General features: G+C 42.0%; 1 protein-coding gene across 8 annotated transcripts; it reads left to right on the forward strand.

Annotated features, from left to right (window-relative positions):
* Positions 1 to 603: 603 nt before the first annotated feature.
* On the forward strand, positions 604 to 26,790 carry rbm33a (RNA binding motif protein 33a). Of its 8 annotated transcripts, none has more exons than XM_085763365.1 (19): positions 604 to 830; positions 5,874 to 5,952; positions 7,670 to 7,697; positions 8,099 to 8,172; positions 8,331 to 8,646; positions 10,530 to 10,688; positions 11,058 to 11,226; positions 11,433 to 11,677; positions 13,046 to 13,370; positions 14,603 to 14,664; positions 17,159 to 17,288; positions 17,737 to 18,104; positions 18,838 to 19,101; positions 19,394 to 19,690; positions 20,133 to 20,945; positions 22,671 to 22,847; positions 23,696 to 23,881; positions 24,281 to 24,369; positions 24,570 to 26,790. In XM_085763365.1, exons 1-19 carry the CDS (start codon positions 812 to 814, stop codon positions 24,616 to 24,618), a joined length of 3,849 nt encoding a protein of 1,282 aa, XP_085619491.1. In that variant the 5' UTR covers positions 604 to 811; the 3' UTR covers positions 24,619 to 26,790. The 8 variants fall into 8 exon arrangements, with proteins under 8 accessions (XP_085619491.1, XP_085619493.1, XP_085619492.1 ...); XM_085763367.1 differs by having other exon boundaries at positions 17,737 to 18,092; XM_085763366.1 differs by having other exon boundaries at positions 13,049 to 13,370.
* The last annotated feature ends 991 nt before the right edge of the window (positions 26,791 to 27,781 follow it).

Raw genomic sequence — 27,781 nt, forward strand, 5'->3', positions numbered from 1 at the left:
GCAATTAAACTTGCAGCTATTTCCTAACGAAAAAAAGATGCAAACCTATTGTAAGTTGTGATTAAACACTCCATTTGAATCTACTATTATTTTACAATGTCCTTCTACTCTTTTGTGTATGTAACCATAATTTATATCTCCTTAGAATAAACAGTAATAAAGATACATTTTCATGGTCTTCACCAGGAGGCCAGGATAATGTTGCAATGTGGAATTATTACTTGTGAATCATTAGTGTAGATAACAAAGATAAATAGTAGTGTAGGCTACAGTTGTTTTAAAGATCTATAATTGTATTAGTGAACCACTAACAATTATTACAACAAAGACCATGCCAATCTTGCATGCATTTTTTAAAATTCCAGTTCATAATAGGCCTACATATACAATTTACACAGGAAATACCTTAGTATGTTGATGCATATTTCTAAATCGTGCGGCGTAGCTAATCTATCCAACTGTACAGCAGACACACAAGCAGTACACACAACAGTTATGAACTACATGCAGTTGTGGAGGGAAGACACTTGCCAGATAAATCAGCCTTCTTCTAACCTGTCAGGCAGCTTTGTGATTGTGCAGCAGAAGAAAAAAAAACCCGACCGGGGCAGTTGGTGTTTCCCACCCACAATGCACCATCGCTGTAACCACAGCGCTGCCATGTTTGTACTCCGGTCGTGGATGGAAATCATTGTCGCCTAGAAGCCGTTTGCTAATTTCACGTTTTGTACAGTGCTACAGGTGAAATATTGAAGATTAAATGCAACCCCCACCTTTGTAGTCCGACCTACAGCGGGACGCGCAGTGCACCATGTCAGCAAACGCTCAGGGTGAGTCAATGCTTTTGTCGAAAATGCTAAAGTTAGCTACGTAGCAAGCTAAGTGAGCTAACATAGCTAGCTACAAAAACAGTAGACTGAGAGAGGACTGCAGTGACCGTAGGCCTCAGGAGCTCAGCAATGGTTAGCTAATTAGCTTTACCATGAACAAAACTCAGTAACCACCACAAGTGGTTGACGTTTTTTGGCTGATTTACAGATATAAATTTGAGCAAGCGGCAGTGTTAGCTTGGCGGCTAAGTCACGTAACAGTTACAACTTGACATAATTAACGTTAGCGACTCTTTTTCTTTTTCAGGTGTTCAAATTCTCTAATGCTCGTTTTGTCCACACGCGAATGAATACGGAGCTTCACATTAATGTTAGCTGTTAACATTTCAGCCCAAATTTCCAGCTTGTGGTTGTTAACAGCTGCGTTTGCAAATATCATTAGCAAGTATGCTAGCTAGTCAGCAATGTGGGGGGAATGCGCCTCGTGTGATTAATGTTGAGTATTTGTAGCGGCATGTGTGTCAGATTAATGTTTACCTTAAAAAATTAAACTTCTATCACATTTTATGTCGACTATGTTTACATGTTTCTGTGCAGTGTGCACTACCGTGATATAACGTTAGCCACAACATTGCTAATAGAGGCTAGCTGGCCAACCTTGATCCGCCGCAGGGGAGTGTTCAGAAAACACCGTTGTTTGATTAATAGTGGTGCAGTGGTAATTGCCTTTAGTTGTGTAGTCTTGTGTTTGATTTTATCTCTTGGCCTTGTCGCCATGGTTGGGACTGAACTGAAGACAGTGTATACACAGGGGGGCTAACGTTAGTAGCCTATATGACGCAGCTTAGGTGCTGTTTTTTTTATCAGGATTACTACTGTTGATATTTATCAGCATGTGGCCACAAATTAATCTCATTGTTTAAAGGCGAGTTGCCAAAAATGTATATAAATATGAAAACACTTGAACTGTATAAAATGCATTTTCACATTTCTCTTCAAACTGAACAAATTGTAATCAATTAGGTTGTAGTGTTTTTTCACTAAAACTTAAAATTGTAGTGCCTTGTGAGTAAGAATATAATATTGAAAAGGAGGAAAGCCAGCACACTCAAAATCCCTTTGAAGAGTTGTATTACAAGATAGGTAGGGCACAGTGCACCTCCAAAAATGTTTTTCCTTTTTTGTGAGTGCTCTCTTCTCTCTTTTTTTTCACTGTAAGAATATAATATTACCTAGCTTCCAGTACTAATGTCCAAAATTGCATCATGCAGTCTTTTCTCTTGGTCAAGTTGAATAAAAAGCAGTCTGCATTGTAACATAAAGTTTGGCAAATGTTTGAGTTTGTTACAATGTGGGGCTGTCTTAGAAACAAATTATGTCCAAATGGATCTTGAGTGAGACTGTTATATTATGCTACAGTTTAGGGCTAAATCTTGGCCAGATCCTTCACCTTTACTTGAAGGCAGTCATATGTGTCTGTCATGTCTGAACACCATTTATCTGCTTGGGTTTCAGCATCCTGACATCTGATATGGTGTTTTGAGTTCATGCTCAGACCTCTGTGAGGAAAATTACCAATAGAGCCAATTGGTAGATTTTTGAAAAGTAAACATTTGGTAGGGAATCTTTATTGATCTATATGAGCTTAGGAAGTTGTGGCAGGGACATTTCTCCAACTGAATCATTGTGACCTGTACAGATGAGTACATGTATTTGCAGTGACCATCAGTTCTTGTGTGTAATATTTGGTGTTTTTACCCTTATATGTCAGAGAGTGGAATAGAGTGTCTATAAGAGAGATGGTTTCTATGTTAGAGCGGGGTGTCTCTTGCACATGTGCCCTTAGCTGTCGGTGTGCTCCCACTGGAAACCTGCCAGCCATCACCTTTGCAGATATGTTCGTACTGTCCACAACAATAATTCTATACATATGGAGTTTTGTTGCTCTCTGACACCGTAGAAGACACTGTGGACAAGAATAGAGCATGCATATAGATGAACAGCTACTTGTGATTACTGTGGCTTTGTTTCACCATCATACACCATATCGGTTTGATTTCTTCTTGCTTCAGTGTTGTTCTCATCCCCATAAGTGGAGATGTGATGTGTGAATACTATAGACATGCTGTGTCTCCATTCTGACTGCAATAATGTAATTGTGCAGGTACATTTGTAGAGGTTGGCATGGAGAAGAATAGATTAATAGACTGGAATTCCCTCTTAGTTGTATTTTTTCCTAGTAGACAAGTGAATATATCTGTGCAAATAAATAAGGCCAAAGAACTAAGTGGTCTCAGGGACTACAGTCAGTGCCTTGGTTGATGTGAAAGGAACAGCAGTACTATTGGATCCATCCTTAAAGGGATAGTTCACCCAAAATTCAAATTGCACTCATTATCTACTCACCCTCATGTCGACTAAGAAGTTTCAGAGTTATCCGTGGCTTCTCTGAGTTACAGCGGGTCTCGGCATAGCAGTGCATGTCCATATAACGGTTGCAAATGGATACCACTTTTCTTTGTAACAAAAAGACACACCAAAAAACATACAAATACCTCCATGCTGCTCGTATGTTGGACGGACCAGGAAGAGGTGCTTCCACTACAAACGACGAACGAAATATAGACTTTCAATTTTTTTTCGCATTTCGGGGGCTTCAATACAAGACGGACATTACATACGAGCAGCATGGAGGTATTTGTATGTTTTTTGGTGTGTCTTTTTTTTACAAAGGAAAGTGGTATCCATTTACAACCCTTATATGGACATGCACTGCTACGCCGAGACCCCCTGTAACTCAGAGAAGCCACGGATAACTCTGAAAATTCTCCTAGCCCTTAGTCAACATAAGGGGGAGTAGATAATGAGTGCAATTTGAATTTTGGGTGAACTATCCCTTTAATTCAGTTTTGGGTGGTATTTTCATTTTTTTTTCCTCGATATGTGACTTTGAGGGATTCAAGGGTTTCCCCTTTCTCCCTGGAGCTGTGTTCCCTTTCATAGAGCTAGTGTGCCAAATGTTATGTAATTGCAAGGTTGGGAAAACTGAGAGCATTCGTTACATGAGGCAGGGGGTTTGTTGTTGATCTGTATCTGTACAGGATTAAACAGCAGCAGCTTGTGTGGCAGATGCTATGATAACTGGTTCTTGTTGAGGATTAGGACTACATTAGAAACACTTCATCTTGTACAGTTAGACCTTTTAAATATTGGGCCATACAGTATCTTACATTTGGATTCTGCCATTACTGGTTTGTATACCTGTCATTGTGTACTTCAGTGGTTCATTCAGGTTGGCAAAAGGGGAATATGCTTTTTATTAGGGCCGGGACTTTAACGCGTTAATTACGATTAATTAATTACACAAAAATTAACACATTTTAATCGCACTTATTTTGCACCACGGAACGTTTCTCACTGGATGAGTTTCAGGCGTACTGATTACACTGGAGCACAATCATCTAACAAGCCGCCGACACTGTTAATATAATACATCCATGCACTGATCACTGCAAGGGAGAGAGGAGGTGAAAAGAGACAACAACACTGTTACCTGTTGTATACTGGCCTCAGGCTGTACCATCGCTAAGAAACCAGTGAGTAACGAGTTAAAGCTATGGTCTACGATTTGGAGCATTGGTAATTATTATTTACATCGTTTATACAGCGATTATGGTCCTGTGGTGCGATATACACGCGGCCCTGCTGAGCTACTGGTCTTCCTCCTCTCCCTGTCACACAGCCGCTTCCAGCCGCAGCCTGCGCGGGTCTTTCTGCACTGCGGCGCCGCGGAGCTCCAGGCCCGGGTCTTTCTGGGTCTTTCTGCTCCTCTCCCCCAGACACAGCACCATGTGCCCGGTCACCCAGCGCAAGGAGTCTCCCTGTAGCATGAGACTGTGCTAATGGCTGCTAATGGCGGCGCTGCCCGTACCAGTGGTCGCCGCGGTCCCGTTGCCGGGGACGGCGACGACGGCAACTGGCACCGCCTCATTACCGGCAGCCGGTGCACAGCGACGGCATCGGGACAGGCGCCGCCGCCATTAGTAGGCTAGCGCCGAGCACAGCCGAGCTACACGGAGACTCTTGGCGCTGGGTGACCCAGGACAGGGTCCTGTGTCTGGGGAAGAGAAGCAGGAAGAGTCGGGGCCTGTCGCTCCGCGGCACCGCGGTGCAGAGAGACCCGGTCAGGCTGCAGCAGCGGTGCTGAGTTTATGTTGAACAGGTAATCTTTGGTTTTATTGTGGAAGTTGTGACTGTGAATATGACATTTTACTCCGCATTCGGTTTCTGCAGGCAGCAGCAGGCTTGTTGCTTGCTCCGCTCCGCTGGGAGGGGGGAGGGCGTGTTTAAAAAAAAAAAAAAGCTGAGAACAGCGGAGTTTCCTCTGCTGCAGCTGAACAGCTGATATGTGGTCAAGACGTAGCTACAGACCTGTCAGTGTCTCATGGTGCATAAGACTTCAACCTCAGAGCTGTCTGTCTTCAGACTGTCCTGACCTGTCCCTGAACATCACACAGAGACAACATGGAGCTGCCTGTGTGATTGGTTACTGAGTTTTATTAATGTTTACATCAGGCTGAGTTCAACAAATCAGTTTATGCTACTGTGATTTAAGTAGCCTAGTTAAATACTACAGTAATCATCATAGTGTATTGGCAGGAAAGACCATTTAATCTGTATGTATCAAATATCGATTAATGAATTAATCGATAATTTGCATCCCTAGTCTGTCGGTCTTGGTTAAGTACCACCTTGAATGCTTAAGCTTATGTATTCAGTCATTCAATGGTATACTAAAGTCCATGTGAAAAAAAAATGCTTCTCACTGTTCTCAGGTCAAATATTTATATGCGTTTAAAATGCGATTAATTGCGATTAATTAATTACAAAGCCTCTAATTAATTCGATTAATTTTTTTAATCGAGTCCCGGCCCTACTTTTTATATTGTGCTGGTAGAATAAGACTCCTGCCAGCCAATGAGAGTGTTACATATTATTAGCATGGCCCATTGCTCTGGTGTGAATCTTTCCTTTCTGTTGCAGATTATGACTTTGATGAATATGACAAACCAGGTGCTGAGCGGTCACGCAGGAGGAGAGGAGAAGATGACGACCTGGAGAGGTAAATCATCTTGTCACGTTCTCATGTCTCCAACAAGGGTGCTGCACTGTGCATAACTCACAATCTTCATCAAAATCAAGATGACTTCAGTGAAGCATTAAATTTATTTTCATGAAATGTGACTGTGTACCTCCAAAATGCTGACTTTTTATACAACAACAATTCCCTGCTTTGTGACAGTTAATTGTTCAGGTGATATATTGAACATACTCAGTTTATCACGGCTTATTCCTAGAAGGATGTAAGATATGGCAACATTGTAGACATTCAGTATTAGTGTCACACAATTGTTTTCAGACGCCAGCATGAAATTCTCTTTAGCATTGCGTTCCTCTTGCTCTCTCCCTCTCTCACACACACTCCCCCACCCCCACCCATCCACCAAACTCTCTGCATGTTTGACTTAGGTGAGGAGTTGTATGAGTTTGCATCTGGAGTGGAGGGAACTGAGAATGTAAAAAGTGCATTGCCAAAGTGAGTTTATGCTTGTTTAGAAACAGTAATTGAAGATGGACACAGATGAATTGCTTTAGAAAAGAAATGGCATCAGACCTACTGTCAGACCTACCGTCTGGTTTGCAGGTGCACTGCTGCTGCAGCACCTCTGTCTTTGTTTGCTTTGACTTTTTTTGCACTTTTATTCAGAACAAGGAACATGTGGTCCTCTTTGTTTTCCATGCATTTACTAAAAAAGCTTTAAAATGTTTTATTGTTTTCATGCCTGTTTCACATTTGTATAAAGTTGAGACATTGTAACTATCCACCTTTTTCCGAACGTCAAAAACATAAGCCGGTTTTGCTCTTCCGGTGGAATTGTATGTTTACATTTCCATGGTTCCAGTAGTCGTGGTAAATGCATGGATTTTTTTTTTTCATTGAAAATCTGTAAAACGCATGGATAATCACGCCAGCTTTTAATAATGGATATCACACAAATGGACGTTAAAAGCCAGCGTTAATAGATGTATGCGTTTACCGCAACTATGACAATTACTGAAACCATGGAAACGTAAACATAGGCCTACAATTCCACCGGAAGAGCAAAACCGGATTCTGGTTTTGACGTTCAGAAACTTGTGGATAGGCCAGCGAAAATAATTATGATGCATCTCTTCATGCTCTGTTCTGGCAATTTTTCTGTTGACCAAAAAAGTGCTCAAACTCTTGTCTTTTCTAAGTTTTATTCAAGGGGTTTGCAAACGGACCCACTGCACTCTCAGGCACGAGATGCAAATGAGTACAGAGTGCAGGGGATGTCAGAGTAAATACAGTTCTGTGAGTCAGACATTATCTAACATGGTTACACTGTGTCCTACCTGTGTAGACAAAAACAGCGTCTTCAGGATCAACACACAGTAGTTTGGGCATCCTTATCAGGTGAAGGGACTCTGCAATCTGTACAACGCATACAGATTGAGGCTCCTATATTGTGCTTAGTTGTCTGTAGCACCACAATCTGCCAGTCTGCTGACATGTGGTGTCAGTACAATGTGATCTTAAAGAACAATGCTACTCATGACTGTGTGATCGGGATCATGTCAAGGAATCATGCTTACAAGTGAGAATTGACATGATCTTGGTGTGTTAGGATAAGTAAATAAATATAATGCTATAAAGATAAAGATCCAGACAGTGCTGAAAACTGAAAAAAAATTAAGTGTTTTGTTATTTCGGTGCTTGACTCTGCTAACCTGTCATCGTCTCTTTCCCTTTACAGTGATTTGGAAGAAGAATTGTTGGAGGAGGTAAGATTCAACAAAATTTCTATGAATCCGACCTTTTTGTTTACTTTGCTTATCGGTGTGATTTATTTGCCCACAAGCGGGACACAAACAAAATACAGAACATTGGGTGTTGATAGAACATTTAAAAAATAGAAATGAACAGTGGACTTGGAGCAGGTGGCGCCTCCACGGGGGGAACTGTTGATGTGAACCAGGAGGAAGTACAGTGGACAAAAAAGAACTGTGTTGACCTGCCCAGATTGTCTTCACCACATGGGAATAGAGCATCCTTTGGGGTTGGAGGTGGTCCCCTGCCCCCACATTTTACACACACACACAGACACACACACAGAGACAACACTAAGGGAAAGAAGAAGAGATTTGTAAAAGAGCTTTAAAATGATTTTTGATTTTTGTTTCAGAATCCCTCAGAAGTGTCTGATGGAGAGCTGAATGATGACCTTCTACAAAGTGATGATGAAGATGTTAATATAAGGTATTACTTATCAGTGTTATGTTGACTTTTATAATATTTTCAGTTGTAAAGCTGACAAAATTAACCTTGAGTGTCTTGCATATGTTTCCAGCATACTTAATTAATGCTTTTTCTGGAAAGTGTAATGTTTTGTTTTGTTTGTCTGTTTTTTTCTTCAGTGGTCAGGATATGACCCTCAATGCCTCATACAGCTTAGGCACATCCTATAACCAGCAGGATAACTTGCAGGAAGCAGACTACACAGATGACATCGTGAACCTGGGTGCAGAAGGCTGTGAAGAAGGGGGTGTAGAGGAGGAGGGGTATCAGCAAGAGGAGGAAGAGCAGTACACGGAGGAATATGGCCAGGGCGACAACGCAGAGATGCCTGAAGACCAGATGGATTACACCGGAGAGGTAGCTGAGGGTGAAGATGGCTACCAGGATGAAGTGCTAGACATCCAAATCAATGAGCCCTTAGATGGCGAATTTCAAGTGAGTTCTCACATTTGCCTGCTCACATATAAACGCCCCCAGATACACACACACACAAACACACACACACACACACGTCCTCCACCACCTCCCCTTTCTGTCCACGCTATTGTATCCAAGAGATAATGTCAGTTTTCTTGTCTCAGAAAGAGGACAGTCAGGACTGAAAATCTATTCAGGAGAAGGAGATGTAGGTTGGCGTTTTTGGGCAGGGGAGGATTAGATTCATTATCACTTCCTGCCAGTTAATTTCTCCATCTTGCTGACAAAGTTTGTGTTGACAGCTTGTTTGGTGTGAAGTAATGCTCTGCTGTCGCCTCCAAATCCCCATGCCATTGTGACCTTGGGCCCTGTATCTTTGGGGGAGTAAGAAGCTGCTTTGTGTTGAAGAGATGTGCTGCCAATCGACGGAGGTTAATGTGGGGGGCTTTTATCTAGGGCTTTGGACTGGATCTGATAAAGTCTCATGCAGGTGAAAAGATTATTGACCTTCCCGAGGACACCCCATACAGTTTTCTAATGATTGATGCGAGTTTCCCTTTCATTCGCTTCCCTTCCCTCTTAGCCCACACTTAGATAAGACCAGATCCATGTGCAAATGTCCGTTATGGTCCATTTACGAGGGTGTGATGGTGTTTGGCACCTGACAGAGATATATTAGCCTACCCTCTTTCTCCAAAGAAAGACAAGACGTTGACCTTCTTACTGAGGGTACACAGCTCAAGTGGATACCTACTTTAGATTTTGGAAATATCGGTATGTGTGGATGTGTAGTATTTGTTGTAATAACGGTTTACAAGGTCACTAAACTGCCGAACCATGGCATTTTGCACGCTATGGTATTCAATAGGTAGTTACTATGTGGAACAGTTTAAAGGATTAAGCTGTTTAGTTCCCTTAGGGCAGCCTGTCCATCCATCAGGTTTACACAGAGTGTTTTTTGTCTCTTTACTGCATTAATATGTGCTGCAGTTTTGCAGGTTAATGGAGCGCAGCACCAAACAGCATTGTGTGACCTACAGTCTGACCTTATTTAGCTATGAATTTTTTGTCAGAGGTTGTTGATGCAGACAGGATGTTTGAATAACCAGCAATGGCTATACCAGTTTGTGCAGCGAGTCTCTTTGCTTGTTGGTTTTCTGGAATGACTAAGATGTGTATTTGAGCTTACATGAAGTGATCGTATCACAACTTGAACTGAAATCTTGTTATGGTGGAGGGGGAAAAAATGATTTGTCATTTCCCAGAATGTTTGCATCTGTGCCATGTTTTGGCATGGAGTCATGAACTTACAGTGTGGCCAATAACGGTGTGATTTGCGAGGAGTCAGTCAATGATATTTTCACCATCATTGAAGCGGGGAGGAGTGTTTTTATCTGTGCCTGCATTTCTGTATATCATGTCAAACATTTACATCTCATTGAATTTCAAATGCTGTCAGGAATAGTAATGAAGCCTTGCTCCCACTGTTATGGTAATTTGTGGTAGAAAGGGAGGAGGGGGGTACATAGTGCCTCCCCAAAATCCTCTCCATAACATTTTAATGTTTGCCTTTATGCTCTGTATTATTTTTGTCTTTGTCTTTTAATATTTATGAAGAATTAGTAGAAATTTTAAGTATTTCATAATTTTGCCTTGTTTTATTTATTTTAACCATTAAAAAAAGGATGGTAGTTGAATTGGTAATGTGCTCTGTATGCTTGTGTATTTGCCCTACATCATATAAGCCTTACATGGTGGTAGTAGTAGGCAGATTCAGTGGGAGCACAGTAACAGCTGGGTTTCCAGCAACGGCTGAAATGCAGGGAGCCATTGCTGATCTTTATCAGAGTGTTGTTACCACTTAAACTAATCAATACATATTATCCATGTGATCTTTGAAGGATGATGATGAATTTCAAACCACCTATGATGAGCCCTTGGATGAACATGGAGTCCAACAGGAGGAGGCCCCCGAGGAGGACGAGGTGGGGGGAGAACAGCAGCAGGAAGAGGAGGAGGAAGACACTGCAGAGGACTCTCAGGTCTTTGACACTGATGAGGTTTGTTAAAAGCCTCCACTCAGCACCTTAGCTTTGTTATTATAGATTGGTTGCACTTTCTAGCACAGGGGATGCAGATAGCTAACCACTGCTTAACGTTTTTACCCTTCATGATAACTCAGTGTGTGAAGAATTGAGTCTGATGTTAAATAGTGCATTGAAATCTGTGTAGTTTCATGTTTAATTTATAATCTATAAACCCTGCTTAAAATGTTTTTTAGCTTTTTTAATTACAGAGAAGCTTAAGTAAAGTAACATTGATTGTGTAAATTGTTGAATTATTATTAATTAACCTGCTCCAATAAAAACAGGTCTGTGAAGGTGAAAGATGAGAGATAGACCTTTGTTTTAACGTGTAAATGTCTTAAGGTTGAAAATGAAGCCGTGCCTGAAGAAGAAACCAAGGAGGAATCGGACGAGGAAGATGAGGAAGATGAAGAGTCTGGTCGTATACGGTTCAAATCAGAGAGAAAGGATGGCGCTGTTGTGCGGCTGGCTGATGCAGGCAGTAAAAGGAGGAACATCCCTGAAACATTAGGTACAAGTGTTTCCTGCTCAACATAACTTGTCCTTGATTCATTGACAACCAGAGTGAATTTTCACATATTTTGTGATCTAGAATCTCTCCTAATCAGTTATAGTTATGCAGTTACACATTAATACGGACTTGAACTTTATCCTAAATTCAAGTTTTTCCAGAAAGTTAATATTCAAACGCTGTTTTTCCCTTGCAATTATCATCAGAACTGTCAGAGAAGGCCAAGCAGGATCTGAGGGATTTTGAAGAACAAGAAAGGCAAAAGAGACAAAACCGTTATGGAGGCCGAGGGAGAGGAGGAGGAGGAGGATTTGGAGGAGGAGGCGGCGGCGGGCGAGGAGGCAGAGGAAGAGGAGGCTTCCCAGGCTTTGGAATGGTAGATTTCAGAGGAGTACACAGAGGAAGAATGAATGACCAGAGGCTACCCTTGATGGGAAACATGGGCATGCAGGTAAAGTACTGTACACCTCCATCTTCTGCCTGAACAACATAAAAGGGATAATCTATTTAGCTACACAGAGTAACACTTAACTTTGTGCTGAACCACTCCTCTTGACGAGCAGCTAAAGGGAGCATAAAGGCTTCACTGGATAAGATGATTTGAAATGGCTTGACTTTTTCTTGTACTTGTCACAGTTACAACAAGGCTGAGTTTCTTTGTACTTAAAATGTGTTTTGTTCACTGCTGTTGTCTTTACTGTCTAAGACCTCCCAAAGCAGTGGTCGTTTACGCATGAAAAAAAGAGTCAACATTCTTCTCTGTATCATTGTTGATATATGGATTATAGCAAATCATTTGGCAGTAGTCCATTTAGACAGTATTATACAAAATTTAATTTGTTCTTTGCCCTGGATTTAGTTTCTTGTGAGCTTTAATTATTTGATATCAATTCATGCATTTAATCCTTTGATTTACATGGCCCAGCAGTTCATACAAGACCCTTAAAAGTGTAAGTCACTTTGAACATGTAACTTAGATAAAAAAGAGTCAGTGATGACAATCAACAGTAACACAGTGGAAGGTTAACAGATTTTAAAACTGGGCTAGGACTTTTCATATAGTACACAAAAACAGAAGCACAAATTGTCCATATACCTTTGTGTTAGTGATCCCTCTCACACTGTCATGACACTTCTCTACTTCATTATTTTAGGTGCTATTAATTAATGATAATGGGCTGTAAAATTCAAAACAAAATGGGAGCACTGCAACTGAAAACTTACAGGCAGATGGACGACATGCCAAGACCACAAACAATGTGCTGACTGCTGTTAATGAGCTTGTGCTTTTTTACAACATAGAGTTGTAGCTAACTACTTGAAACTACTTGACTAAATTGGTCAATGGCATGTTTGTTTATTTGTTTGTTTGAATGTTTGGTAGTTTAAGTAGATAGACTGGCCAATTATCAAGGGCCCATTTGAAACATCAAACTATATAATTATTTGTCCAACATTCGTCAGTTGGTGCGTCCATGGTTGATATATTCAAGTGCCAGCATGACTGTTGGCGTTGTTTCTTCCTCTTAATGACTGTAGCTCAGTTTATTATAAGTACGTATTGTGATCCCTCCAAGGTTGTTTCTAGTTATGTCACTTATTTTAATTTTGAAAGAAACACATGCTCTTCTAATCTTCATGGGAGACTTGCAATAAATTACTTGAGGATATCGTCTTCATTTTTGCTGGTGAATTGACTTGTTGGCGTGTCATCACATGGCTGCAAGCAATGATATCAGAATCTTCCCAGAAAGAAATGTGTTTTGACAGGTTGTTTTGGTTTTCCCTCCTCTCCGTTTCCCCATCTCTTTCCAATTAGCAGCCACCCTCCAGAATGCCTCCTCCTCATCAGCCTCATCAGCAGCAACTGCAGTCCCAGCAGCACCACCCTTCGCGTCCAAGAGGACCTCCTCCCTTCCAAGAGCACGGGCGCCCACTGGCCCAGCAGCCCCTGCAGCCCCTCATCCCCCCACACATGGCTCACCGCTCCCCGCCGTTGCGGCCCCAGATGGAGCCGCCACCACGAATGATGAGCTCCCCGCCACCCCACTTCCCCGAGCATCACCAGCAGCAACCGCATCCACAGCCCAAAAACATTCACATTAACCCCCATTTCAGAGGGCCTGGGTCATCCTCTGTACAAGGTAAATTAATCATCCATCAATCAAAGGCTTTTTCCATACATATGACGTCTAAGGCAGTTTTTTTCCCTAGATTCACCACAGCTCTGCCTATCATCAATAGCATTGATATTGATTTTTCAATCTAATCTAATGCTAACCCTTCTGCATTAAAGTCAAGCAGCTGGTTATGACGTGTCTGTTTAAACCCCAGGTTTTCCTTTTGTCTTGTGCCAAGTACTGGTCCCATACTTTTGTACATGAAGAAGAATAAAAATGTACAGATTTTTTTTATATAAAAAAATATTTCTGAAAGATTTATAGTCAAATCTGAGAATTGAATTGCCATTTTATCCAAAACTGTGCAGCCCTAGTTTATCAGCAAAATCCTCAGTTGAGGTGCATGATGCCATTTTGGCTGGCAGTTATCCTTACACTGTCCTGAAAGGTGTCTGGATTAGAATGTCATTTTGTTGTTTGGTTGAGTGACAAGTGAATAGCTCTCTGAGCCAGTAATGGGTTTATCCTCTTTTTTTTTTTTTTTTTCTGGCGGCATCACCATTTCGTTCCCTGAGATGGGTTTATCTGGCCTGTCTGTCCAGGCCCAGATTGAAATTTTGTTAGCAAAGCGTGTGTGTGTATGTATGTGTGTGTGTTTTATGTGTGTATCACTGCATGCATGTGGGGGTTTGAGTTTGCTCCTGAGAGAAAGACGTGTTCTGGAAGATCAGGGATTGCCTGTGGTTATGATTAAGTGTGTGTGTGTGTGTGGATGTGTTTGTATATATGTCTGTCTATTTATTTATATATTTATTTAAGCCATAGATTCCAGTTGAATGTTTTCCAGCTCTAAATGTTGACATACAATTACATTAATCGTTATTTTGAATCAGTATTCCTGCCAGCAGTATGCAACGTGAAAAAAAAGCACTTATTGAATTGTATTGTGCCAAATGTTGTCAAGCAGCAAACGTCTTATTCATTTCATTTGTTGAAATTGGAAAATGATTCACATGTATTTCACATTTCCTTGATCTCCCCGGTCTGTGCCCAGCTGTGAAAAGAAGTGAGGAGCTACTCTGAGACAAAATTTAAGATGTAGCTGTGTGTAACAGCCTTTAGCATGGAGATGTCTAATGGTCTCCTCCCTTTTTACTATCACCACCCTCTCTCTGCCTACTGCCCCTCATTTTCATTTCTCTCCCCTCCCCCCTCCACCCCTCTTTCTCTTGCTCTCTCCCTCTCTCTCATTGCAGTGCCCTTGATGCCTCCTGCTCAGAGCCAGCCCAGACCTGCTGTGGGTCCTCAGAGGTTCCCTGTGAGTAGCAGCTGCTCCTCTCTCTCCCTTTTGCCTCACTTTCTCTCCCCCTCCACACGGTCAGCGTCCCTTTTTGTGAGAGTAATATCATTACGGCAATTAGACTGTCCTGGCCCGGCCAAATACTGTTAAAGCAAATCTGTAAACACTGATACGAGTCTGGCTGCACAACTGGAAATGCGTGATAGGGGCTTTAGGCAGTAGACTTTTGGAGGTCGGGGCTGCAGTGGCGGGACTTAGTTAGAAACTCTTCATGGATGGGCTGGGGCTCAGACTAGCCAGCTTGGCACATAATGGAATTGTGAAACCAGGATATATTGCCAGTTAAAATTCACTTTCCACAAGTTTGTGTCCCAAGGCATGGAGACCTTTTTTGAACGGTATTTGAATTAATGAAACATGGTGGTGGTTTGATGGGGATGGGCTGTGAGCGCCTTGCTTTTTTTACACTATATATTAGGAGGGCTGAATTTCATGTCAGAGAAAAGGGATCTCAAATCTGTGATTTCATGTAAGAGGTAAAAGGTCCTTTATTTCACTCACAAAGAACCCATCCAAGAGATGACAGGAATGCCTATAAAGTAATTACGGTATTGAGGGAAATGGCTCACTAGCAACTCAGCCAAAGTGCCTTAAGTTACTCCGTCCTTCTAGTTAATGATGCCCAGGCATCAGGTGGCGCTGGTGCTGACTGACATCTTCCTGGAAAGTACATTTTATATGGATTTATGCAAATTAGCCATTGGAAAATAGCTGCATCCAATTGCATTCATGTGGATTTAAACCCTGCTGCCAAATGAGCCACGCTTTCAATCTTTGTCAAAAAATGGTACATTTATTTACCTCTTTTCCAACCTTCAGTGTCAGTTTCATGGAATTCCTGTTCCCTGAGGTTTCGTGATGGTGCTAGATATTGATAGCACGGTAGCAGGGAGCAGTTTTGGCTCTTATCAGACAGTAGACGGTGGGGTAGGACGGGTGTGGACTGATGAACAACATAGTGTTGGATTCCCCAGCTGTCAATTGCATTTAGGCTGCTGTTGCCAAGGACACAATTTGAAATGCAGGTGACATAGCAGCCGGCAACATTCCATTTACCAGTGGGCACCTGATTACTCATGATTATCATACATTATCATCCCATCAAATTTAATTGTTAAAAGACCAGACGAGTGGGGGGTCATAGCCTCTAGTATTACTGCATTAAATTTGTGCAGGTGGAGACTGGTATTGAAATATTAATCTCGGTGCCAATTAAAGTTATTAGAATATTTAATCCATTTAGATAATGACATTCGCTTTAACCATGAAACAGAGATGCCACCAACTACACTATTTGGAAATAATGTCAGTATGGGCTGTAATTTCTAGTAGATAATACCTCTTCTTTTTTTTTCTTTTTTTTTGTGTATTTATATAATTAAAATATTCCTTGATGGCAGTTAGAAGCAGTCACAGCTCCTTTACTTTATATATTATCATATCTGGAAAACAAAGAATATGCTTTAAGCTCAAATTTCCATTCTTTATTAAATACATGACATTTCACCCCTCTCTATTATAATTGTCATGGTTATCCCCTCACTGCTAAGAGCTATCCTAGCATCAGTAACATATTGAGCAGCCTGCAGTATTTTTTTATATTATTATCAAGGATTAGAAGTGAGAGGATGAGCCGTGTTATGTTAGAGGTATTATATGGACACCAGAGTCCTCATTGTTGTAAACCTGCCTGTCTGACTGTTCAGAACAGTGTGATTGCATCCCCGTTGTGATCCCCTGTCTTTGTAAGCCCCTTTGATTAACTTTCTGTTAAGCAAGTTTTTGGGACTCTGGCCTGCTAGCTTTCTAACACCTCTCCTCTCTAAATACCGCCACACAGCAGTGGAATAAAGATGGATTAAGCCTTGATAGCATCTTAAGTAATTCACAATAAGCTTGGAGGAGGCAAGCAGCCCATTTGTGGAAGTGCCACGTGTTGAATAGCAGGTTAATTTTTCAACAGAGATGGATGTTTAAAAGAATAAAGGAGACAGTTTTGAGGGGGATTCCAATTCCAAGGAGGGATTAAAAGGTCGTTATCTACTTTTCCTTGGAAGATAGATGGGGAGTAGTGTGTGCATGCAGTGAAAGCTGCCGAACATGCAAAGTGAAAGCAAAGTTAAAACAAAGAAGAGGGCCCTTATTCCCCCCTAAAATACCCCTTCCTTGTTAGAGACAGACTTCTAGAAGGTTTATCAACAAAGCCTCAAGTAGCATTAATGCAGGTTTACTCACAAATTCATGCTAAAGGGTTTCTTTAATATTGGCATGCATATTGATGTTTACAACTGAAGATTCAGTGTCTTTTTAATGACCCTAGCCCTTCAATTACAAGCACTCCCTGCCCGATGCAATACTCCACAGCAAATTCCCATTTTTCATTAGTTTAATTTGTTTGTGATTATTGAGTTCCCAGTATGGCCTATAATTCATGAGTTTTGTGTTTTCCCAGGGACCGGGAGACTTCCAGCAGCACATGCCTGGTAATTTCGGTCATCCCCAACGGCCTCCTCATCACATGGAGCCCTTTAGGAACCAGCCACCTCAAGGCCCCCAGGATAGAGAGCCTCTCTTTATGACAGGTGAGTCTCACACCCAGCCTTGACGAGGGTTACTAAACTCTCTTAGCATATTTAACCCTTTTCGACATCATCTCTGGCAATATACCTACAGGGTATGCTGCTAGCTCCCTGGTGCAGCTTTCTTAGCAGTGCTCATGTGAAATGCATGCGTGTGTACATATATGTATTTACATCTGAATGAGCCTTGGAAAGTTAGAACATGCATTAAACATATATTTCAGATTCTCTTTCACATTCAGATTTTCATTCACAATATTAATGTTGAATTAAATACAGCCCACGTGGTTGTTTACCATTTCACCTTGATAGAATTGTCTGTTTTCATTTCCCTTGCTGTAACACTATACATCTGGAGAGGGAGTTGCTGATGTATTGAAATTGGCTCAGAGTGCAAACAACTGACATCTCTCTTGTATTGTTGTTGTTTGGTCTTCTTGCCTGTGCACAGAGCGCACAGAGTCAACACGGTTTCCAGGGCAGCACATGTTTGATCATCAGGGCCCCAGCCCTCTCATGAACAGCAGCAACAACCTCCACCAGCAGCAGCAGCTGCCCGGTCAGGGCCACATGGGCTTTGGCCCACCAGGACCAGCCTTCAACCAGCCGGGTCAGGGCCCGCTAGGACTGTTTCCGAGAGAACCCCCAAGACCCAACCTCCCTCCCCACCAAGGTCACCAAGGAATGGTCGGCTTGAATCAACAAAGTGGCCCCCCTAACCAGCCCAGACCGTTCATGGGCCCTCGTCAGCCGTTTGGCCAACAGGGGAATCTCTTTCCTCCTCCACAAGTTCAGTTTGGGATGCAGGTACGATTAAGAGTAAGTGATTTTTCTAACTAATAGGTGTTGTGTGTAATTGTCTCTTTGTTATGCAACTTCTGCACATTGTTTATTGATTTGTTGCTTAATTTGTATGTATGTTTGATTCAGAAACATGTGTATATATTTTTTTTTTGGTATCTTCTCTTGCCTTTGACAATTCTAGTAAAGGAGCCTGGTATACAATTCACATGCTTTCTCTGTCATGAATGTATGAATTTTTGTTGGCTTTGCTCTAGATTATTAAAACAGTTGTGGCAAGGGCGATGACTAGATGACTAGAGTACTGTACACATGAATAAACTAGAGTGGTTATCATATTCACTGCCACTGAAGCGTTAAAGAAAAAGTCTGGTGCCTGTTTGGCATCTCAGCATTTTGTCGAGTCGTATACGTGAGCTCCCTCTAGTGACAGGATCACCATTGTAGTGCAACTATGTGGATACATGAAAACACCAATTGGAGGTTAATTACATGCAGAAATTGCCTGATCCTATGTTGAAAATAGTGTTTAGAACCAATACTATTGCTGTTGTTAAAAAATGGAGATAAAGACTGATTGCATCATAAATCTGATGAAGTGTGTGTGTTAGTTGTTTACAGAGAATGAAAAAAAACTATCCACATTATATAAATTTCTAACTTATGTATAAACTACATGATATGTGATGTATGTGAAAGGTCTCAGTCTGCCTTTTATTCACATTGTAGTATTCCTTTTCTTTCATTTCAGGGCTTGATGCACGGCCCTCCTGTCTCCCAGCTTCCGCATCACGACCCACTGTCGTCCCATCAGCCCATGCACCACCACCAGCAACATCACAGGCAGGAGCTACCCCATCACCAGCAGCAACAGCTAAATCTCAGCGAGCCTCGCCCCATGATGCACCATGGCCAGAATCCCTTCCATCAACAGCAGCCACACGGTAGCCCCAGGCTGATGACTCCACGCCCTCCGAACCCCCAGCAGCGCAACATGTCCAACAGGCAGAGGATGGTGAGAGATTAACATATTATGTTATTAGCATTTTAGCTGCTTTCTGCTCAAATTGATGAGAAGCAGTTGGATTGGGTCAGTATTTTTATCACTGTGTCTTTGTAATTGATTAATTATTCTGTGAGCGTCTGACCTGAGTAAACAGCATCTTGCATGGTAAAAGTCAATAGAGGTGAATTTCCCGTTGAGATTAAATTAAGTATATGTGTCTGTCTATCTAGATCTAAATGCGCATTAAGATCAGTTCAATCGTAACTCAGCATGAAATGTTTATATTTTGTCCTTTCTTCAGAACACACCTGTTTCCAAGCAAATACAGCAGCGAAACAGCAACCTACGGGAGCTCCCTGTAGCACCTGGCAACACAAACATGAACAGTGCCCGCCCTGCCGCCTCCCCTGCTGCCAACGTCAGGCCTGTTGCCAGGGCAACACAGGGGGTGCGTCCTGGGCAAAACACTCAGCCGGTGCTTGGCGGTGGCAGAGGAAGAGGCCAAGTTGCTGCCAAGACTGAATTGCAGCCTGGGGGAGCAGGCAGGACAGTGGTTCGCAAGGAAATCGCAAGCACGCCGTCCAACACGGCACCACAGGTCAGCTTTTTTTGTACTCACGATAAAATAAACAAAGCGATGGAAATGTGAATATATTGAATTTGTTTGCACAATGCATAAATTATTTCACAGAACTGCTTCTTTATATTTTTCTCAGATATTTCTCTCAAATGGCACTGTTAAGTGTGTAATTGTGTCAGTATTTTTTTCCCCCTGTAAAATTCAGTGCAGCTGAGCTAATCAATGTGCTGAGGAGGACTCTCGCATTTATTAAAAGCCCAATCATAAAGTTGTTAATGACATCAGTCTCATTTCATTGGAAGGAACAGATCAATAGTATTGCATTTTTCTCTGGGGTTTTGACTTTGATTACATCTGAGTGTCAAGTAATATGGTATAAATAGGACACAGTGGCTCACAGCTCCCTATCATATAAGTGGAGACAGGCAGTCATATTGTCAACTTCTGGTTTGTGCCACAGGACCCTGATGAGGATGAGGAGACACGGCAGTATCGTATGAAGATTGAAGAGCAGAAGCGTCTGAGAGAGGAGATCCTGAAGAGGAAGGAGATGCGACGACAGATGCAAGCCGGTGTCAGAAAGAAGGAGCTGATGGAAAGGCTTAATTCCCAGACAAACACTCCAAGCCAAGGCCCTGCTCCTGCTCCCATTCAATCAGCCCTACAGAATCAGCAAACACCCCCTGTACAAAAACAACAACCCCCACCACCACCACAACTACCACAGCTGCAGCAGCAGCAGCAGCCAGAACAAAATCAGCAGCAACAGTTACAACCACAGCAGCAGCAGCAGCAGAGACAGTTTCCTCAGAGAACACAACAACCATTAAATCAGTCATTAAAGAATCCAAATCAAGGAACCCCTATCCCCCCTAACGGCACCACTCAGACCCTCACACCACGTCCCAATGTGAAAACACGGCTGCAGATGGTAAAAGGCAACACCCCACAGCAACAGACTCCAGGGCCGATTCCAGACCAGCAATGGAAACCGCCCCAAGCCCCAGCCCAAAATCAGCAGCTGCTGCTGCAACAGCAACAACGCAGGAGCGGTGCTGTGCAGAACTTAAACAGACCTGGTACTCAGATCCAGCCCACTCAAAACAACATACCTGTAACTCCTTCACCGGGCCCTGGCCAGGCTCCGGGTCCGGCTCCGGCTCCAGGACCTAAACCTGGAGCTAAAAGAACTGTGATGCAGCGAGCCAAGAACGCGGGTGTCGAAGGTCAGCAGGTGCCACAGAAAGTCAGAGTCGTCAAACTTTCAGGAGCGGTAAGCATATGATTTCATTTTTATACAGCGCCACCTCTTGTATTTTGGTTCGACATTTATCTCATCCTATACAACTGATTTTTACTCACCGGGGAAACCACGTAGTTGTGAAATGAAATAGTTTTAAATGCCACTGAAAGCCCTCATGCTGTCTATTTTGTAATCTAAAAGATATCTAACCTATGGGACTGACAGGATGATGTCTGTGTCATTTTGACAAAATTGATCCGGTAAGAGTTTCCTCTCTAAAGCTTTGGGAACTGGTATTTAAGCCACAATGCCATACATACATTTTACCTTGAGAACACAGAAAGGCTGCAGGCATTAAAGAGAGCGGTATGACATTTATCTGTAGAGATGGGGACACCTCATCACTGCTCTTAAAGGTTGATATCCTCTTTTAAGGGCACAGGAGTATTCTTTTAAAAAGATAGAGGCCTTGGAGAGGGTAAAACAAGAATGACAGTAACACCAACAAAGTCCAGAATTACCACTGCCGGCTATTTTATACTCACTTGATAAGTTACTGCTGTGGCCTTAATTACGCATTAATCTTTATTGAAAAACCACAAAGGCATGCATGTTAAACATTCATACTTGTCACTGATGAGACATGTTGGTGGGATGTGATAGTATTTGAAATAAGCCGCTTTCCGACTCCATCCCAGAGGATCAAGCCGCAGAGCCAAAATCGCAGGCTGGCTGCAGATGAAGATAACTGGGTGTCAGTGCCTTAATGGAAACCTGCGCAGAGCTATCTGATGTACCGCATCTTGGAGAAAAAAGGAGAGTGGGATGTGAGGTGGTGAAAGAGAGATGGAAACAGAAAGACACAGCTAAGGCCTATAGCTGCGATGAAAAGAAGATTCTCTAGATGCTCCCTCTTCCACATTGTTCTGCTGTCATCAACGGGAGCTTGACAATGTTATCTCCTCTCTTCCCTTTTTCTTGCTCTCTCTCTTCCTCTCTGTCATCCCTCACTTGCTTTTTTCCATCAGCCCATCTCTCAGGTGTGAGGCAACAAAAGAATGCCAATCCAAGAGCCTTGTAATTAATCTTTCTTGGTTGAAGGGGGGCAACATAATACCTGTGTAAGAAAGTTGCCACTTTTGAGGATTTGGATTTGTATGGCTTAGGCACACAGATAAGAGGCAAATTATATTTTCATCAGGGATAATACAAAGCAGCACAAGACACAAAAGCTGGGGAGAGGGGGGGGTGTGTAAGGGGGATGGGGTACACATCGAGCTGCTGTCGTTCCAGTGTAATGCAGCTTAGCATTTGATGGGTGCAATCAGGAGCTGTGATTTCTATAGGAGGGATTAATCCATTTACTCTCAACTGGGGACAGGTCAGAGATATCGCCTCTTTTCTTCCCCTGTATTGATCTGTCACATCTCTCCGCAGAGTCGGGGAAGAGACGACCTTCAATTCCTCCCCGCATGTCAACAGAGTTGAGCTGTGACTTTATTTGATAATGAGACCATCACCTTGTTGGGTTGATCTTTATTCCCCACAGCCCGTGCGATAGCATCCAGCTCCAGTGCCGGCACAATTTTCGTTTGCTTTGTAGAAATGGCCTTGCGCTTCTCCCTTTTTGTCCATAAATTTGACACTTTTACTAAATGCTTAATGTAAGCAAGAGTTTGTGAAGCCTTCAAACAAAGATAAAGGCTGGGATTTTTTTGAGTTGTTAAATTAGTTTTGTCCTCCATCATCATTCAGAGTGGAAAGGGGCCCGAGGCCACAGGCAGCCCAGTGCAGCAACAAGGCAACTGGTCGGCGCCTGCACTCAACCAGGGCGTCCAGAGGAAGGTTACCATGACAGGACAACAGCAACAGGGACCAGGCGCAACACCGCAGGCTGGCCGAGGGGGCATGGGCAACCCACAGCAAAACAGGGTATGTCACAAAGGAGCGCTCGGTGCCCTCTGTGTAGTGGGCACCAGCAACCGTCTCACCTCAACTATGTGTATATTAATGGTTCAGACAGTAAAGTAACGTCAGCTCTGATATGAAAGCAGCCAAAAATGTCTCCTGTAAAGTTGTCCTCTGCCGCTGGCGCTACCCTGGCATTCAGTAGACATACCAATCGAGCATAGTGGTAATAAGACAGGACAGTATGCCAGGTGCAGCAGTATTGACAAGCTGAAAGCAGTGTAACACAGGGGGCTACACAAGGTCCCCTGGCCTCTCTGCACGCCTGTCACCACCAGGCTGCTGTCACAGTTACCATACTCACTGATGCTGACAGGGTAAGGCAGCCACCATAACGCTTGCATGGCTCCTCTCCCTTAATGCTCCCCCGCCCCCAACACACACTCACTCACACACATATTTCCTCTACCTCCTCTTTTTTTGGGGGGTCTCTCCCTCCTCCTCTCTTTCCTCTGCAGCTGAAGAAACATACCTCTCACTCAGGAGCTCATATGAAGATATGCCATGCCACATGCATCTTGTTCTGATGTTGATGTTCAATGTAGAAATCTGATAAGTCAATCACATGAAAGCGTGGCGTGTCTGAGAGGTGCAAGACGAAAACACAGCGCTTTAAAATTTTCCTTTGTGCCGAGAAAACAGTATAGCTCCTCTCCACACGGTTGAATGCAGGATTAAAACATCAACATGCCTGTTTGAGCAGGAAAAGGTTCAGTCGGTATTTTCGCCGTTTTTTTCCTCCTTCCCCTTTCCCGTGTTTTCCTCTCATGTTGGCAATTTTTTTCTCACACCTGGTACTGGTTGCTTGGTAGGTTGTTGTGTCGGGCCGGGGCCGAGCTAGAGGGGGTGGTCAGATGGGTCGAGGTCGTCCGATGGCCACCAGACAAAGCCAAAGAAGTACAGAGAGCGAACGCTGCACCGTGTCCATAGAGGGCCTCTCTTCATCCACAACTGACGCTCAGCTGCAGAATCTTCTCAGATCCATCGGCCCCATCGAGGTTTGTATCAGACGCTTTACAACTTCATACTTAAGCATTTAAATGTATTGTATTTCACTTCCTTTCTTCCTTAATATGTCCAGCTTGTATAAAGACTAACAGTATTCTTTACACTTGGGCAGAAGTTAAAACTGCAACTAATGCTACATGTACATGTGGTGTTTTTTTATTTAAGCCATGTACCTTGTGAGGACAACTTAAAAAACGGATATTTATTTGCGTCGGACATAGGTTGTATTGAAATTCTCCTACTGTGATCCCATAGCGCCCTCTGTTGCAGTTATTTGGTAGATAGTGAAAGTGAATGAACTAATCAATTTCCCTTCACCACCCTCACTCCCTCTTGTGGATAAGAGGAGCATCTCGCATTAAATTTGTTCTTTTCTGTCTCTGTCGCAGATGTTCAAAATGATGCCACAGCAGAGGAAAGCAGTCGCCACATTTTCCACTCCCCAGCATGCAGCAAGTTTTCAAATGAGCTTCCATAGGTAACCAATACTCCCTCTTCTTTTCATTATCTTTATACACATACCAATTACATGATTACGCATTGTGATAGGTCTTATGATTATGCCGGTGTGGTCTTGAAATTCAGCTTGTACAGATAGTGAAAGTCACAACGTAAATGCTCAGTGGTATTTCAGCCCCTTTTGACACTGGTTCAAACGTTATCACAATTACCACACAGGCACATGATTGATTTGTCCCACATTGATGTGTCGCTGATTGATGGATGAAGAGCACAGTAGCGCCAGAGAGTCCCGTTAGAAGACGTCACTTTCTCCTGACGCCGGAGCTTCTCACGCACAGCTCCATCTCGGCATAGGAATATTTCTTCAGCCTTTTTGGGGTCATTCACAGTCAACATCGGCACGGAAGCATCGTTCGTCACTCATCTCCTCTCAAACTGGGACAGTGAACACAAAGACAGTAGCTGTGAGCACGCCTGTGTTTGACTTTGTCTACCAATTGTCCATTGTTGCAAAGTGGCACTGGAGAGACACTGGACAGTAAATCCTACTTCAATGTAGTTTGTGAAGAATGTTTTTGTGCATCTTACACAGACCCTAAGTAGAACATGTCATGAGATAATGGTTGCTCCACTCCTCAGTGAGATTCTTATAAACAAATACAAATGACATTTGAACGTTTTAATTCTGATGTGATCACTTCATAGTATTCTTTTTTTTCTTTCTTAGTCATTATTTGTGGCTCGGTGTTTGGTTTAAACACAGGGAATGGTCTTGGCAGACTGTGGCCAGCCTATTCAAGTGGGCTCTACCTTAGCAGTGTTGGTCCCCCTCTGTAGATGGCAGTATTTCATTACTATTGGTGCTTCACGTTTTTTCAGTCTAAACCTGCTTTTAGGTTGAGAGAGGAGTCTCTGTGCCGTTTTTGGGTAAATGGCACTACCTAGTGGAGAACTAGCATACCGGCACAGAGGTGGTGTGGGTGGACGATTTAACAGAGGAGACGTAGCAGTGACTAAACCCAAGTTAACACAGGCTGTAACATGAATGTGTTTTCTGAATTCCCTGTAATTTCGGGAATTGTGATTGTGTTGTGTAGATTATGTAGTGCTCTAAATTTCAGTGCTGCTTCTCGGTCAAATTGTCCAGTTTATATTGCTCATTAAAGTTAGTTAATTTGGTCATTCGACAGTGCTCCTTGTTGTAAATGTCAAAACGTCTTTTAACTGTTGCTTTTTAACACCTGCGATGTATTTTGGAAAAATACTTGTTTGCCTCTAGGTGTATGTTTTAGTTGTTTGTCTGAGATTATGGGGTTAGATTTAGATTTCTAATCTGTCCTCTGGGCTTTGACGGAGTGTGTTTTTAGGTTTTTTGAGATTTTTTTATGCGAACAACTTCAATTTCTACTGTTGGGAATTTAATATTTGTATTATTTTGTAGCCCTTGGAATTGTTTACAATTATTTTCGGGATACACGCACATTTCTGTAAATCATTTGGTCTAGGATATATATTTGGCTTTCTCCTTTCAGAAATAACTGATCTTATGATTGATCTTATGATTGATGATGATCATATGATTATCAGTTGATCATTTGATGCCTTATCAGTAACCTGGAATAGCACTTGGAACAGGCATTCACACTGAGCCAGTAATGTAGATATTTGGCAGAAAAGCAAAATAAATTTACTGAAAGAAATAGCTTTTAATGCTGAACTTCCATTATTATGATTCACACCTTCTCTGTAACTCCTGGGCTCTAAATCATAAGGATATCTAACTGTTGCAAAAGGTCAAATTTATTCAGAAATTCGCTTGTACAATCATCTAACGCAACATTTTTTGAGCATGTGCCCTTGTTTGGGAAGTGTCACCACATCACTGAAAACTTTTAATTCTCCTAGTACTCAGCTTTCATGTCTGGCGTCATTAGTAAATTAAATATAGCAAGTTGGTCACATTAACTTTTCAGAAATTCCATGATCCTGTTTCTTCATCACACAACATTTTTGTCTATTCCAGGTTTCAGCTTTATAAACAGACAGAGGTCTTCGAAATATTCAGACATTGTTTTGCGCACTAAATTAATTGGTATGTGATGCTGGAAGGTGAGGGGGCAACCATTATCTCTGTAGTGATCATGTACATAAGTAGACCAGAACTTCAGCTCAATATTTATCTTGTTAACATTTTTTGAGTTATTCTTTACTCATGTTGTATCAAGTTGAACAGTTTTATATGTAAGGATATGCTGATGTGTCCAGGCATAAATCATTTTACAAGTGTTTTGTTTCGAATTTAGAGCCAAAATGAAAAACTGACTGGACCATGTTTCTGTTTATAAGACATTTGACAAAAAGTTTAAGGGAAAACAAGAAAATAAAACATGGCCAAAATACCGTGAACATGCAGGTATGTAAAGCCGGTTAAACCTTAGCCCAAAGATGTGTGGTTGTGTGTGATGTCCATGTGTCCGGTGCACTGAAGTATCTTTCATTATTTGTGCCACATTTTGGTCATTTTTACTAAACATTTCAAAGTTCCTGGGTATTTACTCTGCAACATATTATATTGAAAAACAGTCAACCATATTGGAATTAATGCACAGCACTTTTGAGTATCTAGTATTATTTTTGTAAGTTTATAGACGGTAGCAATTACTCAACAAAAAAAATCTACCTCATAAAGATTAAGGGGAATGCCACTGAATTTTGGCATTGAAATTATTTGCTTTATATCCATAAACAAAGTTTTTTTTTACTGCAAAGTCAACCCTGATGTCATGCTAATGTGCAGCTCCATGCCATGAGTAAGATATAAGAATCGGTTCAGTAATTGTTATGTCTTACGTAACTTCAGTGGGAGATATATATTGGGTTATATATATATTGGGTTTAACACAGTCTATAACATAGGACACATCAGAGGGTAAACATGTTGGAGCCATAGCACCTTCACTTAACTGACAGAAATTCAACTCCTTGCTGAGCATCTGGATGACATCACAGATTCATTTTTTTTGTTTTGAGATTTTCAAAGTTGTGGTTCACAAGTACTTACAGTTGCTCTTTCTGCATGTGTGAATCAAATTCGTAAATTTAGTGGTATTTCCCTTAAATTAGCTGTTACTTGAAACATTTTTTTAAAACTATTACATTTTAAAATAAGCTATACTTAATGATTCTTACTAGTAAAGGTTACGAGATTCTCAATACCAAAGGTATCTGGGTGAATGGGGTGTCTAAAGATGTCTAAACCCCCAAAGTCCTCCTTCCTACTTGTGAAACTTGAGGTTGGGTGCTTTGCAGTCTTTTGTATGTTTTACAGTTTTTCTTAACTGGCTTCTTTTATGTTTTTAATCCGTTTGTTTTGAGTTGAAATGATGTGGAGGTTTTTGTTCTCTCACAATGTGTATTTACTGTCTTTC

Source organism: Trachurus japonicus, chromosome 20 (genome assembly GCF_045865225.1).
Source record: "Trachurus japonicus isolate A0001 chromosome 20, Traja_1.0".
Taxonomy (NCBI): domain Eukaryota; kingdom Metazoa; phylum Chordata; class Actinopteri; order Carangiformes; family Carangidae; genus Trachurus; species Trachurus japonicus.

What these genes read in the sequence shown, in the direction of transcription:
- rbm33a (XM_085763365.1), top strand. An exon ending in CCTTAGATGGCGAATTTCAA is followed by an intron (nt 8,647 to 10,529) that starts GTGAGTTCTCAC and finishes TGATCTTTGAAG; the next exon opens with GATGATGATGAATTTCAAAC. An exon ending in GAACATCCCTGAAACATTAG is followed by an intron (nt 11,227 to 11,432) that starts GTACAAGTGTTT and finishes AATTATCATCAG; the next exon opens with AACTGTCAGAGAAGGCCAAG.